At 43.9% G+C, this 19,023-nt stretch overlaps 1 protein-coding gene across 1 annotated transcript in view; it reads left to right on the top strand.

Annotated features, from left to right (window-relative positions):
• The window catches only part of znf609b (zinc finger protein 609b), a 135,435-nt gene that overhangs the window by 43,568 nt on the left and 72,844 nt on the right, over positions 1 to 19,023 (top strand). Inside the window, exon 2 of the mRNA XM_083652880.1 lies at positions 17,749 to 18,713. Coding sequence (XP_083509006.1) covers positions 17,919 to 18,713 — 795 coding nt within the window. The 5' untranslated portion in view covers positions 17,749 to 17,918. The remainder of the gene's footprint in view (positions 1 to 17,748; positions 18,714 to 19,023) is intronic.

Raw genomic sequence — 19,023 nt, 5'->3', positions numbered from 1 at the left:
TTGTGTGATGCCCTGCGTGCACCACCCCCCTCCCCCCCTCCCCCCGTAAACTCCTCCCCACACTGCACACAGCCTCACGCAACCATTATATTTTCGGAGTGCTGCGTTTAGCTGCTGTCGGCTCTCAGCGCCACAGCAGGGAAGAGCCAACCCGGATTGCTGAATGGTTTGGCGTCAGGGGCTGCTTTCCTGTCTGCTAATCGGGTGGAGAAACTATACAGACAGACAGACAGACAGACAGGGACAGAGGGGCTCAGTTGTGAGCGCGGATTGACTCCTGTTCGGAGCCAATGTCAGCTCCCGCGACAGAGCAAATGGCTCTGGGAGCATGCATCGGGTTGTCTTTGATCCACGGCTTTTAGGCTGTTTCTCGGACCTGTCTCTAATCTGGACTGCACCGAGCAAGCACTGTCGCCACCTAATGAGTCCGTAAAATAGGTTATACACCTCCAATAGCTACTATAGTTGTACAGGAGCTGCGGAAGGCTTTGATCGACGTCCCACCGTCAAAAAACGCATTGGACGTCGAAGGACGTCCGTGGCATTCTACGTCACTATTTAATTGGACGTCGAAGGACGTCCATGGCATTCAATGAGTTAAAGTATGCTTTATTTTTTCTCAGGAATGTAAATTGTGCAAGTATACAAAATACTGTTAGTGTTGTAGTGTAATTAGTGTAAAATTTGAAATTTACAACAGATAGCAGATAGCAAGTAAAGTTATCATCAGGAAAAGATGCATTCAACTAAAATCCCTATCTATGGGAAACACTCATACCCATGCTGATTGGTTGTTATCTGACAAAATGATTACATCGTCAGTTTTGGAGAAGAAAAAATACCCACCTGAAAGGTATTACATTATCAGTCATTTTTATTACATTTTTGATGTTTTGAAGTCAAGTGCACATTTGATTACATTTAAGCATACATTTTCAGGAAATTATTGGGTGCTACAAGGATCAAGTTAAGTTATCCTTTATTTATTCCAATGGAGAATTTCATCCTCTGCATTTGACCCATCCTCTATGAGGAACCTTCCTAGAACTAGGAGCAGTGGGGCAGCCGCACTGCAGCGCCCGGGGACCAACTCCAGTTATTTTTGTCATTGCCTCGGTCAGGGGGCACTGACAGGAGTATTAACCCTAACATACATGTCTTTTGGTGGTGGGAGGAAACCGGAGCACCCGGAGAAAACCCACACAAACATGGAGAGAACATGCAAAACTCCACACAGAAAGGACCTGGGACGGACCGGGGTTCAAACCTGGGACCTTCTTGCTGTGTGGCAACAGTGCTGACCACTGAGCCACCGTGCCGTCTAGGTTGATACATTTATTTGAGGCAGTGTGGTGTGAGAGCTTCATTTTTTGGTCCATCACACCAGAGCCAGGACATTTAGTCAGCCATCGAGCAATCTGCATATTTCATGCTGCTCTAAGTACTGTGGGCTTGAGTCAGTCCTACAGCTGCCATTACAAGAGATGCACAAAGCCATAGCCAGACAGTAGGGATGTCACAATATATCGTCCCACAATATATCGCAATATCAAAACGTGACAATATGTATCGTTGAGATGAAATCTCATATCGCGAGAAAAAGAAGCTGCACATGGTGGCACTGATCTGCATCTGATTGCATGCTCGCTCTCCTTTTCATTGCTTTGTTTGAACAGGCGAGGGACGTTACAGACACGGAGGATGAAAATGGTGGAATTACTCAAATTAGCGTGGAGGATGCCCCCTCAACTTACAAAGCGATCGCAAAAAAATATTGTTAAAGTATCGTTATCGTGAACCCAATATCGTGTATCGTATCGTATCGTGAACTGAGTGTATCGTGACACCCCTACCAGACAGACATTTTGGCAACGGCGACGAGGTTACAAACCAGTCCTTGTGTGTAGTGAGTATCGACCAAAAACGACTAGGGGTGGGAATCTCTAGGCACCTCACGATTCGATTCGATTTCGATTCAGAGGGCTAAACGATTCGATTATAAAATCAATGCATCTCGATGCATCCATTATAGATGCATCTTTTTTTTTCTTTTTCTTTTTTTTTTGATCAAATTTTTATTCAATTTTGTCAAATGAAGATCATTACAGTGGTACTATAAATAGTACAAGGAGTCATATGCATACATACAACAATTGACAGACAGGCTATATTTATATCACCAACGCCTTGCAAAGAAAAAATTTAAAATACATGTTAGGAGTAAGGAGAGAAAAAAAAAGAAACTTAAGGGAAACGGACAAACAAAACAATAATAAAAAAAAAGTACAAGTACAATAAAAATATGGATACTAGAAATGTGTATATGTGTAGATCTTATATCCTATCAGAGTGACACCTTAGATCTGAACAAGAGGCTCTGGGTTTGAAAGATAACCAATAAGGATGTCCCAGGCCTCTACAGTTGATGCCCGCGCTTTATGAGTTACAGCTAACGATCTTTCTATGAGGGCAATGTCCCTTAAATGATTCAACCATTCTTTTGCTGATGGGGGGTCGGGGGTGAACCATGAGTGAATTATGGTCTTTTTGGCGGCAGTTAAGCCTGCGAAAATAATTTTCCTAAAGGCTAACGTGGTATTATCACTAAGAGTAGAATCATCATTGAAAAGAAATAACATAGGTTGTTTATCTTTTTTTTTCAATACATGCTTTCTTTCTTTCTCTGTGTGACTACTTTTAAAATAAAGTTCATTTTGAATTGCACTGTAATGATCCATAATTAAAATAAACGGATGAATTTACTTCCATTATCTTTTTAGAATTGATGTGTCAACTGGAAGGTTACATTTGCCAACATATTTCCCAGCGTTGCAAAGAACCAACAGGGAAAAGAAACACAAGTGTCCCAGTTGTGTCTGTAGCAGCATCCTTGTAGTAAATTAACGTCACTTCAGCATATTCTGAATCACTTCTTCTACATGTTGTAACAGCTCTGCCACATTTGCACCCGTGTGGCTCTCAGTCATCACTCTTGTTCGGAGTCCATGAGACGCTAGCTGCCACTGTCAGTGTTCAGTGATGAAGTGTGCAGTAACAATGGATGATCTGATCCACACTAGGGTTGTGCCATGTCATGAAAATACCCATCGTGATTGTTTTACAGTGAAACATCGTTTTGGACGATGGCATCGTCGCGGGTGGGGGGAATAATTAATTATTTATTAAGTCGCTGCGTTGCTGTAATTCCATTTGGCTAGCCGCTGCAATGCGTTCACGTTAACAGGGCAGCTGAGCTCTATGATACCAGCGGGCTTTGATAGGCTATTAGCCTCTGCTCTGTGCTACAGCACAGAGCCAGGCGACTGAAGTGGGCAGTGGCTGTCACTCACTACCAGCAATTTGAACGGCGCAAAACAAATAACGTTAACGTTACAGTCCTCACCAACAACGTTTGTGTGTTGAATTTAACTAGCTGGCAGAAAACTGACTGAATTACTGGCTGATATAACGTTAGATTTGCGTGGGCTTTTGAACCTAGAGAGAGTTTAGGAATTAGGAGAAATGGCTAGAGAAACGCAGCTGCTGTGAGCGACTCCAACTTTCACTTTGGAAACAGGCGAGTTAAATTCACAGTTGAAGACTTGTACTCACTTTGGGTTGAAAACAGGAAAGAACGCGAAGTCTCTTATTTGTCTTAAAACGTTTTCACAACACAGCCGACTTCTCACGCGCTGGGGACGCCCCGGCGACATTAAACAAGCGCACCCAGTTCAGAGAAGCAGTGGAGCGGGGGAGGAGGAGGAGGAGGAGGAGGGGGAGGAGGAGGGGGAGTGGAGGCTTTCCTGAACTGAACTGGGTGCGCTTAATGCCGCCGGCGCGTCCCCCACGCGTCACGGTAAGTGGACTTGGCCTTTTTTATTATTAAAACGGCACAATTTTAATTCGAACAGATGATTAATTACGATGATCCGATGTAGAAGGCTCAGAGGTCGATGGGGGGGTCGGCCCATCACGATGGTCGATGCCATCGTCCATCGTGCCAACCCTAATCTGATCCACACATCACAAGTTAGAGATATCCTACCCGCTTTCTTCAGTGAGTCCATAACCTCGGATTTGGTCTCATCGTACAGTCTGGGGATCACTGCGTCTGTAAAAAAACGGCGAGATGGGACGTTGTACCTCGGCTCCAAAGTGCGCAACATCCCCGGTTCTCAACGAGTACGGACGTATATCCATCATGACAATAAAAGTTGCAATGGATTTTGTGATTCGTGTCGCCATTTCCGAGTTGGACGGATGCTTTGATAGCATTGCTTGCTCGATTGTTGGCTGGTTGGGAGCAACTACAGCCGATGTGTCTGATTTCATGTTCTGCCATGTTCACATGCGTTTGTTTTTGTGCTTTCGGCTAGCATGATAGCCTCCAGCTAAACGTGTGCTGCAATTGAATTCAACACAACAACAAACAGTTGAACAGAGTTGTCAGAGCACATTTCAAACTATTACAAAGAGGAGGATGATGATGATATAAGAAAAAACTGGAAGTTCACTGAAGAGTGTCATTCGGCCAGACAGACATCACAGATGGTAGCAGTAGCAGGTTTAATAACAGAATGTAAATTGCTCTATTATTCTGCAAAACTGCTTAAATTATTGAATTAATATCATGCTTAAATTGGATTGATTTAAATGGGTGTGTGTTGCTGTTTTGATGTCATTTTACAACGTTTCAAATGAATTATTTAATTATTTTGTTAAGTAGATTATTTTGCACGGATATGAATACAGGTGTGCCTTGAGATGTTGGTGTGCCTTGGCCACAGAAAGTTTGAAAGCCACTGGTCTATCTATGGTTACGACACGTCTCCTGGCAAGCAGAAAATAAAGGAGAGGGTCTCGAGAAAAGTCAGTGACACAGCCCAGGTTTAGGTTAAACATAACGGTCCACTAGGCTAACGTTATGCCTTTTGTCATTGTGTTTTATCTGCAGACTAAGCAGCCATAGGTTTTTGATTCTATAAAATACTTTATTTTTTGTATTAGTGATGCACTTTACTGGAAACAAAGAACATTAAGAGTCATTATAGGTCAGCTATGGAATATTACATCATCCATCTTTGCTCACTACATCTTAGCCTTTCTTACCCCAGGTGTTCATAAACTACAGGTTAAGACCTTTTTAAAATACAAAAAAAGATAATTATTGTTTATCGGCCATGAGAGGCAGATATTTATCGGTTATCGTATTGGCTGGAAAAAATCCATAGTATTGTGATATCATCTCCATTCTATTCTGCTGTAGTAATCACAAATGAGCTCTCCATCCAAATGATAGTATTCGCACTTTGTAATACATTGTAGCAAGCCAATGCCATTGCTGGAAAGATTTGTGTCTCAGAAATAAACACTTTTATCTATTATTACATTGTATCGGGGTTGTATTGAATCGTGAACCCCATATCCTGTATCAAATCATGTTGTGAGATAAACAGATCTTCCCAAACCTCCTAATACCTGAGCATTCGGGATTTTACAAATCCCCAACTGAGTTGAGTGCCTCTTAGATATAAGATGGGTTACCTTACCACAGACGCAAATGTAAATAAGGTTTATTTGAATACAATGCTGCAAAGAAAGAAGGGGGTGGTAAATGTTGCTTATCCTGAGACTCTTGTTGCGCTGTTGTTTTATTAGAATATTAACAAATGTCAGCGTTTCTGAGGAGAAGCATTTGAGCTCCGGTGAAGTCCCTCTTTGCCGGGAATCTGGACTGGAGTTCTGGTCGATGACATTATTGGCTGATAAGGATGTTGTCTGACCCACAGAGCCCTGATTCCCATCAGCTGGATTGGCTGAGTGCGTTTCTTATTTTGCTAATCAGCTCAAGCACACAATCCAATTACATGGAGGTGACTGTGGCTCTCTGGACGGGGACGTGACTTTAAACGCACCCGGGCAGAGAAAGGGCTGCTCTTTACCAGACTCTCTCTCTTTAAACACACCCGGGCAGAGAAAGGGCTGCTCTTTACCAGACTCTCTCTCTCTCTCTCTGCACATTCAATTATAATATGTTATTATTTTTGTTTTATGGGTTTACAACTCTTCTGCAGTAAATTATTGTCTGCTTCTAACAACCTTTTTGCACACACTCTGCCTGCATCATGTCCCACCAGTGACTTATGAAAGAATGACATATGTGGTGAGAGAAACGGCCCTCGCAACCACCGCTTTGTGCTTCCCCTTCCTGTCCATACTAGGGCTGTTCGATTTTGCCTAAAAATAAAATTGACGATTTTGTCTCTCAAAACTCGATTTTCGATTTCGATTTTTTTATACTATTATACTTCTCTAAACATTGTTTGCCCTGCAGAGCTCTTTTCCCCCTAATTTTTTTCATAAGTGACAATTTACGCTTTTACTCTGAAGGCAGAACAACCCAACTTCCTGTTTTAGCCTAACTTGCTATGCCTAACTTCCTGGCTGTTGCTTGCTAACCTGCAGTCACTTGACACTAGAATAACAAAGTCACAACCAACAGGTATGCGGGGAACTGCGATAAGAAGGAAATTCAGACAGACACGGTCAGTACTGGTAACGTTACAGCCAAGAAGCAGAGGCTACTCGGTGGCCTCATGTGTTGTTTATTTCAGCGTCCCGTGATAACGTCTGTGTTCGTGTGTGCGCGCGTGTGTGTTGTGCTAATCGTTATCTTGCACAGCCCGCAGTGCAACACGCTGCGGTTTTTGGAGGCGTTGAAATATAAATAAGTTAATTGCTGCTGTCTTTAGTAGCCAGCAGTAGTCACAGCCTCCAGAGAGACTTTACAGAGGGGAGAAGGGACGAGAGCGAGCTGCCCGCCGTAACGTAATTACCCTAGTTAAAGTGTAAATCGATTTTACGATTTTCATTTTTTTAACATCGTCCTAACTAATTCATTCGATTACGATTCAAAATCGATTTATCGAGCAGCCCTAGTCCATACACACAGCATCACTATCACTAACAGGAGAGATCGCATAACATTTCACTCGGACAAAAACGTAAAAAATGCAGGTTTAAAGATTTTTATTTTATTTTTATTTTTTCCCCCAAGTTTTGGTCTGAGGGAAATGTTCTAGAGTCTCTCCCGATTCTAAATGTAGCTGAGCCCTTTGGTTTGACTAAATAAAACTATTTTTATAAGCATTTTATGAAATGTCTATGGGAAAATAAATGGCGGAAGAAAATCTCTGGTACAGTGCTGAAGCAGGAAGTGACGTTCACTTTGCCTCTCTATTGGACTGCCTTTTTGCTACGAAAACTTCATTTATTCAGGTGGGGTGGTTGCTTTGTAGCAGACTTCTACTGTACCTGTTGAAAGTGAACAAGCTAACGTTAGCCTCTCAACGTGAGCTCTCTTAACTGTCTCTGCTGCTAGCTGTCAATGTTGTTTAGCTCACATCTGAATCAAACTTACCTGATCAAGTAATTTGCAAATGACAACCTGGTCAATTTGACAGCCAGGATGGCCGGGAGGAGTCTGGATGGCTTAGTGGGCGTTATTGTGGCGTGTTTGCTCATGTTGGCTAGTTCATTTGCCATATTACTTGACATTGCATACGTCCTGCGATGTGACTATTGCGCATGCACACATTACGATTACGATGCTCTAACGATATATTGTGCAGCCCTACTCAATATTATTATTATTTCTGTCTAAAATGCATCTTTAAAAATGTTCACAAACTACTTTGACAAAAATTGGCAGACCCCCTGGCGATCCTGTTGAAGACCACTGGTGTTGTGTAGGCACATTTTTTAGATAATTGGCTGCATTTGTAGTGCAAAAAGGTGTACAGTGACCTTTTTTCTCATTTTTTAAGTGTAGCGTTAGAATATCATAAGGCCATTAACAGCTTGTATTGTTTTCCCTTCCACCTACTGCTATACCAACCTTTCAGTTACCACCCCTCTCCACTCTCACATCCACATTCTGACTAAATTCTGACAGAAATATCAAAATGACTGCTTAGCACTGACTGATTCTATTCAGGCACTATGAACACCGTAATCATCTGACTGATATGACGGCAACAAACCGCTTGTTGTCTCATTTCTATTGTTATGCACGGTGTTCCTAACAGTCACATGCAAAAACTCAATTATGCCTTTTAATTAAAGGGACAGCTCACCCTAAAATCCCAAATACCGTACATATTTTTCCTCTCACCTGTTAGTGCTATTTATCCATCTATATCGTTTTGGGGTGGTCGCTGAGTTTTGGAGTTATTGGTCACAGAGATGTCTGCTTTCTCTCCAATACAATGGAACTGGATGGCACTCGGCTTGTGGTGCTTGAAGCACCAACAAAATACATTTGAAAAACTCAACAGCATTGTCTCTTTCCAGAAATCATGACCCGGTTACTCAAGATAATGCACAGACTTTGTTGTGAGCAGTTTGATGTAGGAACTATTTTCTTTTGCAGTCTCATGTGGGAACTAGCTAGCAGCTAGCGGCTGTAGTTTGGTCAAAAGAAAATAGTTCCTCCATGAAACTGCTCATAACAAGGTCTGTGGATTATCTTGAGTAACCGGGTCATGATTTCTGGAAAGAGACATTGCTGTTGTTGAGTTTATCAAATGTATTTCTTTGGCACTTTGAGCAGCACAAGCCGAGTGCCATCCAGTTCCATTGTATTGGAGAGAAGGCAGAAACTCTGCAGCCGATATCTCCAAAACTCCGTCAGCTAACACAAAACGATATAGATGGATAAACACCACTACAGGTGAGAGGGGATATATATGTATTTTGGATTTTTGGGCGAGCTGTTCCTTTAAGACAAATCTGATTCAATTGTGTTCCATTGCAAAAAGATCACAAATCCCCTTCCCCCTGCAGATGAGTTCTCTGTGTGTCTGCTCAGTGGAGGCAGACTCACCCTGAACGTGGCCTCTGTGTGATAGATAGCTGAATGACAGTGGATCTGTGTAGAAGAAGGACCAGCAGCACTCAGGGAGGTGCTGCACACACAGCAGCACTGCTGCGTGCTAGGGCTGGGTATTGGCAAGGATCTCTCGATACGATACGTATCACGATACTTGGGTCACGATACGATTGTATCACGATATATTGCGATGCGATACATATTGCGATATATTGCGATATTCTACAGAATTTACTCAAAATCAAATAATAGAGCTAAAGATACAACACACTGTGTACCACCCAGGTAGTGTAATAATATGTACATCACTTTATACTGATAAGTTAGTGGACAAATTTAGTCAAAACTCCTGAGTGTTGAGTGTTACTGAACACATCGATATGGGAAATATCGATACAGTATCGATTAGGGGTGGGAATCACCAGATGCAGAGGCCTGGCATGGCATGGCCTGCAAAAAAAATAAAAAAAAATAATAATAATAATATTGCGATACTTGGCGTCCAAGTATCGATACAATATCGGGAAATAAAATATCGCGATATATTGCCGTATAGATTATATTGCGCAGCCCTACTGCGTGCTGCACGCTCAGCGGCCCGGCTCACCGGGACATTTCCTCAACTGACGAGCTCTTTTGAAAAAAGAGGCTGGCGCTGCACTTCCAGCTTAAGGGTTAGTACAGTAGGTCAACCGCCGATAGAGTTACAACCTCTCCTTTGTGGAGGTGTCGGACAAATTAGACCTCACAACTGTTTACCCAGTCAAACAGGGACAGCTGCTGCATCTCTCTCTCCGCCCCCTCTCCTCTCTCTCCACACACAACCTGCCCCCCCATGACTCCGCCCCCTCTCCTCTCTCTCCACACACAACCTGCCCCCCCATGACTGTTGTCCCTTTGGGGGAGCCATCTGTGAGGAGTGAGCAGGCAGGCAGGCAGGCAGGGTGATCAGATGGCTGCTCACCAGCTCAGCCTCTGTCACTGCTGAGGGGGCTGATATAAATGGCCCATCTCTTCACTGATTGCCATGGCGTTTGGTGCATTCCACCACCCAGCTGCCATTTTGGACTGTTCTTCTTCTAATGAGCGCTGAGTAATGGTCGTGCACACTGACTCGCTCTTTTTCTTTCCGCCCAATGCTACTCAGGCAGTGGGGGACAGGCCAGCCAATAAGGCCGTGTTCACATTACAGGCAAATCGGATTTGCTGATAAAGTCATGAATCATCATTATCTCGATTGGTTTCCCAAATCTGATTTGGGAGTGTGTCCGCACTGCCACAAATCTGATTCTCAAGTCGGATCTGTGTGTCCAGACCTAAACGGCCTATCTGCATGGGTTGCTATGGTAACGACGTGGAGCGTCAGTAAATACGTACGTTGGTGACGTGGTTTTCCTGCGCAGAAGCATTTGACGACGAGTTGCGAGTGACGTTCAAATCAGATTTGGTGGATCTGCCCGTCCGCACTCAAGTCACATCAGTCGAAAGCAGATTGGAAACTACCTCCATATGTGGTTTGGGACAAGTGACACAAATCAGACTTGGAGCGTCCAGACTCATAAAACCAATCTGGATAAAGTCATTAATAGGTCACTAAAGTTCACAAATCAGATTTGGCCTCCTAGTCTGAACATGGCCTTAAGACTACATGAGCCAGTTGTAGAACAGTTTGGTGTAGGTGTCTTACGGAGTGCTTTCCGAACACACTTGTCACCCAAACTGACCCCAGGTCCGGTTCGTTTGAGGAGTGTGTGAATGTTGCGTTGCGTTGCCCGGCCGCGGAACCGCCAACCGTGACAGGGTCCACTTGAAAAGGTGGCCTGGGGAAACGCTTGCATGGAAACACCTGCGATACTGAACAGCAAGTGTACCGAACCACGTAGACAACACACGGGCGAGGATACACTCCAGGCGTAGTTGATGATGCAAGTGTACTGTGCAAGTGTTCCCGAGCGCGGAAGAAATGTTGTAATGTGAAAGCTGACCAGTGGGGGGAGGGGGGGGCCTCAGGGGGGGCAATCGTACTCGGGCACAGGTCGAAAGCAATCGTTCCCAGTGAGAAAGGACCCTTATACATTTCTTTGGCGTTTGTTATTTCTAAGATATCGGATAATTAAATCAATGTACTTGTGAATATAAAACTTGAGAACAGAATCTTTAGACTGCGATTTCATAATTGGACAAAACTTGGAGCTTGTGCACTCAAAATGATTTGTAGAATCGTTTTATGGATTTGGTTTGAGCTGTTGCACCCAAGTGAGCTTTATTTCATCCTACTGCTAACCGGTATGAAGCAGAAAATGTGCCCAATATCCCCATAAAATCACTTTGGATGCAGTCATAGTTGCTGGAGCAGCTCCAAGATTTCACTCCGCATGACAACATCGAGATCATTCTTACCGAGTAAGCTAGAGTCCATATGTGAGTCTTTTGCTGTAATGGTTATTGAACTTAGGTTGCTTTATATCTCTTGTTCTTTTTATCCTTGGCTGTTCTGTATGGTTTATATGATGTTATGTGTTACTGTATGTCATGTTTTTATAATAGAATACCAGTCTATTTTGCCAGTACAGTATAATACTATACTGTTTTTTCCCCACTAGCTTTCAAAGACTTCAAATTCACAAGTGTCCAAGGTAATAGGAGTAGCGTGTGAATTCTAATACACATTTTATTACTGTATCCAAGACACATTTTTGTTTTCTCCATTCGTTCACCACAGAACTTCTCAGATCATATATTGTTGAGAGGACAAAATATGATGAGATAAGCAAGCAGATGCAATATCGATGCGTTTATCCCCAAAGGTCCATATTTCCTCTCAGAAATGGTGCTTCTCTTTTTAGTACTCTTGGGGAGGGGAAGGCATTTGGTGTAACACTCATAAACAGCATGGTTACTAATAGGGATGGGACCGATCCAATATCGGTATCGGGTGCCGATATTGGCGCAATTCCAGCGCGGGCCACACAGGCTGGCCGTAATTTGCCTATGTATAATAGTATCCTTCTTTGCCTTGTATATTTTCTTAATTTTCTCTGCTTTTTGCAAGGTATATTTAAAAAAAAAAATCTTTAATTGGCCAAATCTTTGCCTATACTGTATATTCAAGAAAAATATTGGTATCGGCATAATATCGGTATCGGCAGATATCCAAATTCAGGTATCGGAATCGGATCGGAAGTGAAAAAATGTGGATCGGTGCATCCCTGGTTACTAATCGGAGTCGTCGAAACTCATCTTTACAAATTGGTTTTCAGAGATTTTTCTCAGGTCACATTGTGTGTGAGAATCATCAGAAATAGAGGTGCTATTGATCGGATCACCCCCGCCTGCCTGCCTGCCTGCCTGCCTGCCTGCCTCTCCACAGGCTTTTGTGCTCGGGCAGGCTTTCTCTGGCCCCCGCACGTTCTTCCTTATCACTGGAGGGGAGGACAGCAGCAGATGTGAGGGTTAATTATTGACTTGCGTGCGCTGGATGAGGGGCTCACAAAGGGGTCAAGATGTTCAGAGAATCCACTTTCTGTGGCCACTCAGCTTCAACCACAGCACTAGAGATGTAACGCTATGAACATTTCACATCACGATTATTGTGACCAAAATGATCGCGGTGATCGTAAATTGCTGAAAATGTTCAAAAAGTACTGAGAGACTCACTGAAATCATTATACAATGTTTTATATTAGGGATGTTCATTTTGAAAATTTTCCAAAATCGATAATCGGTGAAAATTAACGATCAATTATCGATCATCGATTTTATTAATACTTAGAAAATTTTCAATATTTTCATTTTTTTTTTTTTTTTTTTTTTTTACAAAATGAATGCCTATGGCAGAAAATACGAAAGACAACGTGTTCTCCTCAATTAACTCTTTATTTCAATGTGTCTCCTCTCCAACACTGCTGTCCCCGGCGCATGCCGGTGTGAATTTCCCATGTTTAACACAGTTTTGTTGGCACAAAGGCCCGTGCCCAGCCAGAAAACTAGAGACTATATGAAGCTCCACCTCACGTTAGTCGGCTGTGCAATGGAGTGGGGCGAGGAGGAACGAATTCCACCCAAACCTAGTCCACAAAAAAAAAAAAAATTTTTTTTTTAATAATTAGAAAATCGATCCAAATGCCACAGGATCGATTCCAATCCTTAACGATCGATTATCGATTTTCGATAATTGATGAACATCCCTATTTTATATTGAAAACTCAGACCCAAAAAGGATTGATACACTCACTGAAGGCTGCACGGTCGCATCTGTGAGACAGTTGCCAACTTTGGTTGATGATAGACAGTATTTACCATGTTTTCATGGTAACACAGTAATCATGGTGCCACGGTTTTAATGATAATGAAAATTTGAAACGCTACGGTTATCGTAAGGAATTTTATCACGGTTATCATTAAAACCGGTTATCGTTACATCCCTCATCAGCTTCAACCACAGCAACACTATGTTCAGCGGCACCATGAGAGAGAATGAGTCTTACAGCCTCACTTTGTGGGAGACGAGGAAAAGACTTAGGGTAAATAAAGGGAAATAAAAGGTCCATGTGTTTGTGACGGTCAGTGATATTAACTTGCTTTATGTAATGACAACAGCTGCATCGCTTTGGTTCTGCACACTAAAGGCTGCGTTCACAACATACCGTTTTTTTGATGTGGAAAAAGCAGGTCACAGCATGGTCACCTGAAGTTAGCCGAGCAGCTGCTAGCTCCAGCTCGTTAGCACGTCTTCCAGCAGACAAAACTGTTGTGCAACAAGCAAAGGCTTAGTAGATATTTACAGTACATGACTCCCGTATAATCCATACTCCCTCTAAGATCGCTGTTGCAGTAACGGAAATATTACAGCGTCCAATTTCTACCGCGGGCACTTTCACTTTCACTTTGTTGTTGCTATGGGAAAAGGTCAGTGTCTCTGTGATCTCGTGGTAGTATTTGTTGTTGCTATGGGAAAAGGTCAGTGTCTCTGTGATCGCGGTGGTTGTATTTGTTGTTGCTATGGGAAACGGTCAGTGTCTCTGTGATCGCGGTGGTTGTATTTGTTGTTGCTATGGGAAACGGTCAGTGTCTCTGTGATCGCGGTGGTTGTATTTGTTGTTGCTATGGGAAACGGTCAGTGTCTCTGTGATCGCGGTGGTTGTATTTGTTGTTGCTATGGGAAACGGTCAGTGTCTCTGCGATTGCGGTGGTTGTATTTGTTGTTGCTATGGGAAACGGCCAGTGTCTCTGTGATCGCGGTGGTTGTATTTGTTGTTGCTATGGGAAACGGTCAGTGTCTCTGTGATCGCGGTGGTTGTATTTGTTGTTGCTATGGGAAACGGCCAGTGTCTCTGTGATCGCGGTGGTTGTATTTGTTGTTGCTATGGGAAACGGTCAGTGTCTCTGTGATCGCGGTGGTTGTATTTGTTGTTGCTATGGGAAACGATCAGTGTCTCTGTGATCGCGGTGGTTGTATTTGTTGTTGCTATGGGAAACGATCAGTGTCTCTGTGATCGCGGTGGTTGGTGTGGTTGGCTGGAAAAAGTGGTTCACATCACCAGGAACTTTTCTGAAAAGTTGAGCGTTTCTCAACTTTTGAAAGCGCTGCGCCCGGAGGAAATAAATGCCGGCTGTAGCGTTTTTCGGGAGCGGCCGCCTTTTGTGCGCGGGGTGTCGCGATATACTGATATATATTGTATTGTATATATATATAGATGATAACTCTGATATTTAATAACATTATGAGAATATTGTGTATTACATTACATCACATCAGGGCTATTCAACTATATTGTCCAGGGGGCCACATTGTCAGAAAGCCAAGAGCCTGAGTCAGTATTAACATCATGTAGTAGTGCTGTACTGACACAATGCACCACATCTTTAAAATTTAGATTTTACTACATTGCAAATGGAAAGAGAGAAAGACAGATATTCACCTTATTCCTGGACTTACGTTTCCAATGATTCTCAGCGGTTGCTGGTTGGCGACTTCCTGTTTACATTTTTTCACTAGCAAGGACGTGCGCGCCGCTGTCAAAGAGTGGGAACGTTTGGCTTATTTGATCCAAAATGGCTAAAAATAGTAACGTTCTGTGGTTGCATAGCGGCGATATTTTACAAAAACGAGGTGAACGTCAATTCACTCGTACTGTACGGGCTTATTTTAGCCGAAATTGCAAAAAAATAGTATGTGTTTGCATAGCGGCCGCTTTTGTTTTGAAGGCTAAACGTCCAAACCGGAACTCTTATTATTTGGTCATTGAACGGAGCTTTAGCGGCCTCTCTCTTTCAAGATTCAAGATATTGTCACTCCGTTGTACAATTATGCACGTGTGAAATTATTGTGCTGGGGGGCTCCATTACAAGACATAGGTAGGTACAAAGTCACAACAATTATTATGATTATTTTCAGTCTCTTTCTCTATGAACGGTCCTGGGCGGAAACAGGCAACCGGCAGCTGGAAGCAGGGAGGGAGGGTGTCATGGAAGCGCCCACGGTCTCACCAGGAAACTCGTGAATAAAGAGAGAATTCACATGCAGGCAGCAGGGAGGCCCTTTTTCTCTCTCTCTCTCCCAGAACTGGTCGGTGGGCCGGTGTGACTTGATTGGCGGGCCTGATTTGGCCCCCGGGCCGCCAGTTGAATAGGCCTGCATTACATTATTAAATCAGTATTACAGAGTGGTTACTGGTTCGTTGTCAGCCTGTGGTCTCTCACACAAACTTGCTGGCCCCTGCTCCCCGCAAGTTGTGGCCATCTGCAATTTCACTAAAAACACACCCCATTTACACACCCACTAATCCACCCAATGGATAGCTGGTATTCACTCATCTCTGTTTGCGGCCTTAACCCACTCCCTCCTAACCCACTCCCTCCTAACCCACTCCCTCCTAACCCACTCCCTCCTAACCCACTCCCTCCTAACCCACTCCCTCCTAACCCACTCCCTCCTAACCCATTCCCTCCTAACCCACTCCCTCCTAACCCACTCCATTCTAACCCACTCCCTCCTAAATAACTACGGCGTAGCCAAAAGCTAAGATGGTGACTCACCACAGGGAAGAGGCAGAGTCTGTCCCACAGTGTCTGCGCTATACCAGACTCTAACACCTTAGATGTTTTATTACAGAAAGTGTATGAAACCCATGAGCAAACACATGACCAACAACAGTCCTACATTCTGTCATTGTGTTACTTATGGATGGTATTATAGTGAAAATACGTTGCACCCCTTTTTACTAGGGACCTCCTGGAACCCCCCACAAGGAGCCCTGGGGATCCCCGGACCCCACTGGCATCCATTTTATTTTTGGTCATAAGGAATTAGAGAGAGGAATTACTTCTTGGTTGAGCTTTGGATTCTCTTTTTTTATGCTTTTTTGAACTGAAGAGTAATTGGAATACAAATGGCGTGTGTGGTGATTTTGTGTAAAGAATGCTCATTTTGTCTATATGGTTGCTGGTTACAATTGTACACAGGGTTTTTCTGGGTTTCACGACATGATTGATAATTTCCTTGGGTCCATTCATTGTGGGAGGTTTGTCAGTATTGTCAGGCCTGATCCCTACCGGCACCCTGGCACACAGTCAAATCCGCTGCAATCTGATTTTGTTTTCCATTGACATTGTGTTGATGGCAGATGTTAGGCATTGTGGATCTTTTGCTTTATCAGTTCATCTTGTTGCCTTTTCACTGTATCCATTCTGTCTAATTGCTCTTTTTGTATGCTTTTGTGCAGCAACAATTATGGTTACAATACGCTACAATACAATTTTGCTACACTCGTATTTTGAGTGTAATTAAGTTGCCCAAAAAAAGAGACAAAATGCACAATAAACGATGTTAAAGATGAATTGGACTGATAGCACTATTCATATTTATTTATAAAAAATTATCTTAGATTGTTTTTTATAGATTTTGCGGTATCGTTCTCGTGAATTATTTTGGCCACGATAATCGTGTCGTGGAAATTTGATTACTACACTATTCATACTTTATCCAGTTTAAAAAGCAACAAAATAATGTGTAAAAGAAGAAGAAGAGTGCATCAGTGGATACTGTGTTCTCTTTGACAAGAGAATCCTGTGCACTGGATCAGTCAAATCAAGCATTGTAAATATTTAGACAAAAGGGAGACAGCCTTCACTGACTGTTCATCTGAAAATGACAAACATGTTTGATCTGAATTGTGAAAATGGAAATGGTTTGTTGTAACCATAATTGCTTCTGATTTATCCCATTTCAAAGGCACAAGGTGGCTTAAAAAAACGTATACAGTATATCCCTGTTGATCTGTCCAAAAGTAGCCTACGTAGAATTGCGATTTTTGTGTGTGCGCCTATATGTATTATGTAGACTAAATTGGAAGGACATATAGCACATTTACCTTTCTCATAATTCACACAAAGGTTTATTTGTGTTTTGAAGCTGTCTTTGATGGCAGATCGTCCTAGTTGAGAGCACATGGTGAGTATCTAAACCGTGTTGGGACAAGTGAGGCCAGCCATGGCTTATTTATCAGCAGTGACACTATCAGCAGCACGTCCTTGTGAAAGAGAGCCTGTCGTTCAGAACAGCGGGGGCGGGGCCACCCTGGCTGTCGACGCAGGGTTTAGGCTACATTTCCCACGGTTGCCATGGTGATTATGCAGACGGGGTTTCTGGGTAATGCTGTCACACCCGTGGGGATTAGCAATGAAGGCTTGTGCCGTGATCATAAGGGAATTACTGGCAATTGATCAAATGTTTTTTTATTTATATATTTTTTTCTACCCAATTAATTTTTTTGCTCGTTGATGGGCAGAGCCAAGTCTGTAACCCAATTTGAAGAAACCCGATTTCGACTTAACGCTTGTCTCTTTGTCACCCTCAGGGCTTAAAATGTGGTCAGATGGGCAGGCGACGTGTAGACCGTGAGGATTCTCCAACCCTTGGCCCCGACCGACCGTCTGCGAGGGTGTCGGACCTCACCGCGGCAAACCCGGGCCCCGTCTGCGAGGGCGTCGGACCTCCCCGAGGCAAACCTGGGCCGTTGGCACTAAAATGTCCCTAAGTGGTGGCACTGCAGGCGGGAAAGGTGTGGACTCTAATGCGGTGGACACTTACGACAGCGGGGATGAGTGGGATATCGGCGTTGGAAATCTGATTATCGACCTCGACGCCGACTTAGAGAAGGACAAGCTTGAGATGTCCGGCACCAACAAGGAGGGCATGGCGGCACCGCCCAGCAGCGCCGTGGCCACGCTGCCCGACAACATCCGCTTCGTGAGCCCAGTGTCCGGCTCTCAGGGCAAAGAGAGCAAATCCAAATCCAAGCGCAGCAAGAACTCTAAAGACAATAGTAGCAAAGCCTCGACCGGCGACGCCGCCGGGGCCAAAGGTAAGGAAAGTACGGGACGGACTCAAGGAGGGGAGCCGCCCGCGGGCGCAGCGGCGAGCGCGGCCGCCGCCGCCGCCGCTGGCAACAATTCCACCTCTGCGAAGAACATGGAGAAAGGGGGCAAAGCCTCCAGGGGTGTGCTCGGCGGTAAGAAGGAGAAGGACCCGGCGGGCGGGAAGAGTAAGAAGGAGAAAGCGGACGGAGGCCCGGTGGTGGCGATAGCCGCCGCGGAGAAGGACGTCGTGTCTCAAGCCCAAGTGGCGTTGGGGAGTAGCGGGCGCAACGCGTCCTTTGAGAACACACAATCAACAGACTTGGCGGAAGCCAATCAAATGGGGAATATTGCACTTGAACCTGTTGGGATAGTACCAGCATTGACCACAAAAACTGAACCCGAGGAGCTAGAGAATAATAATAATAATGAATGCAGAACGTTGAAGAAGGTGAAAAATGAAAAGGTAAGTTGTATCTTCCTGCTGTTATGTCTCTTCTTTCTGGTTGCGATGCTTCGTGGATTTGCTTGGTGTTGTTAAAACATCGTGATGATGAGTCTTGAGTTATATGAGCTTTTGGCCGAAGGCGATTCTTGGTTCCCGGGAGATTTTGTGTGTGTGTGTGTGTGTGTGTGTGCGTGTGGACAAAGCGTCAGATTGTGAGAGCTTCCAGCCGTTTCAAATTGCTAATGTGTGTCTGCCATTGTGCGTCTGTGAAGGCTCGCGTAGCAACATGATCTTAAGATGATTTCCTACCATTGTGAAGTTAGGTCCA

The sequence above is a fragment of the Poromitra crassiceps genome (genome assembly GCF_964638095.1).
Source record: "Poromitra crassiceps genome assembly, chromosome: 16".
Lineage (NCBI taxonomy): Eukaryota > Metazoa > Chordata > Actinopteri > Beryciformes > Melamphaidae > Poromitra > Poromitra crassiceps.
Note: the sequence above shows the minus strand (reverse complement) of the source record. Positions and strands in the feature narration are given on the sequence as shown.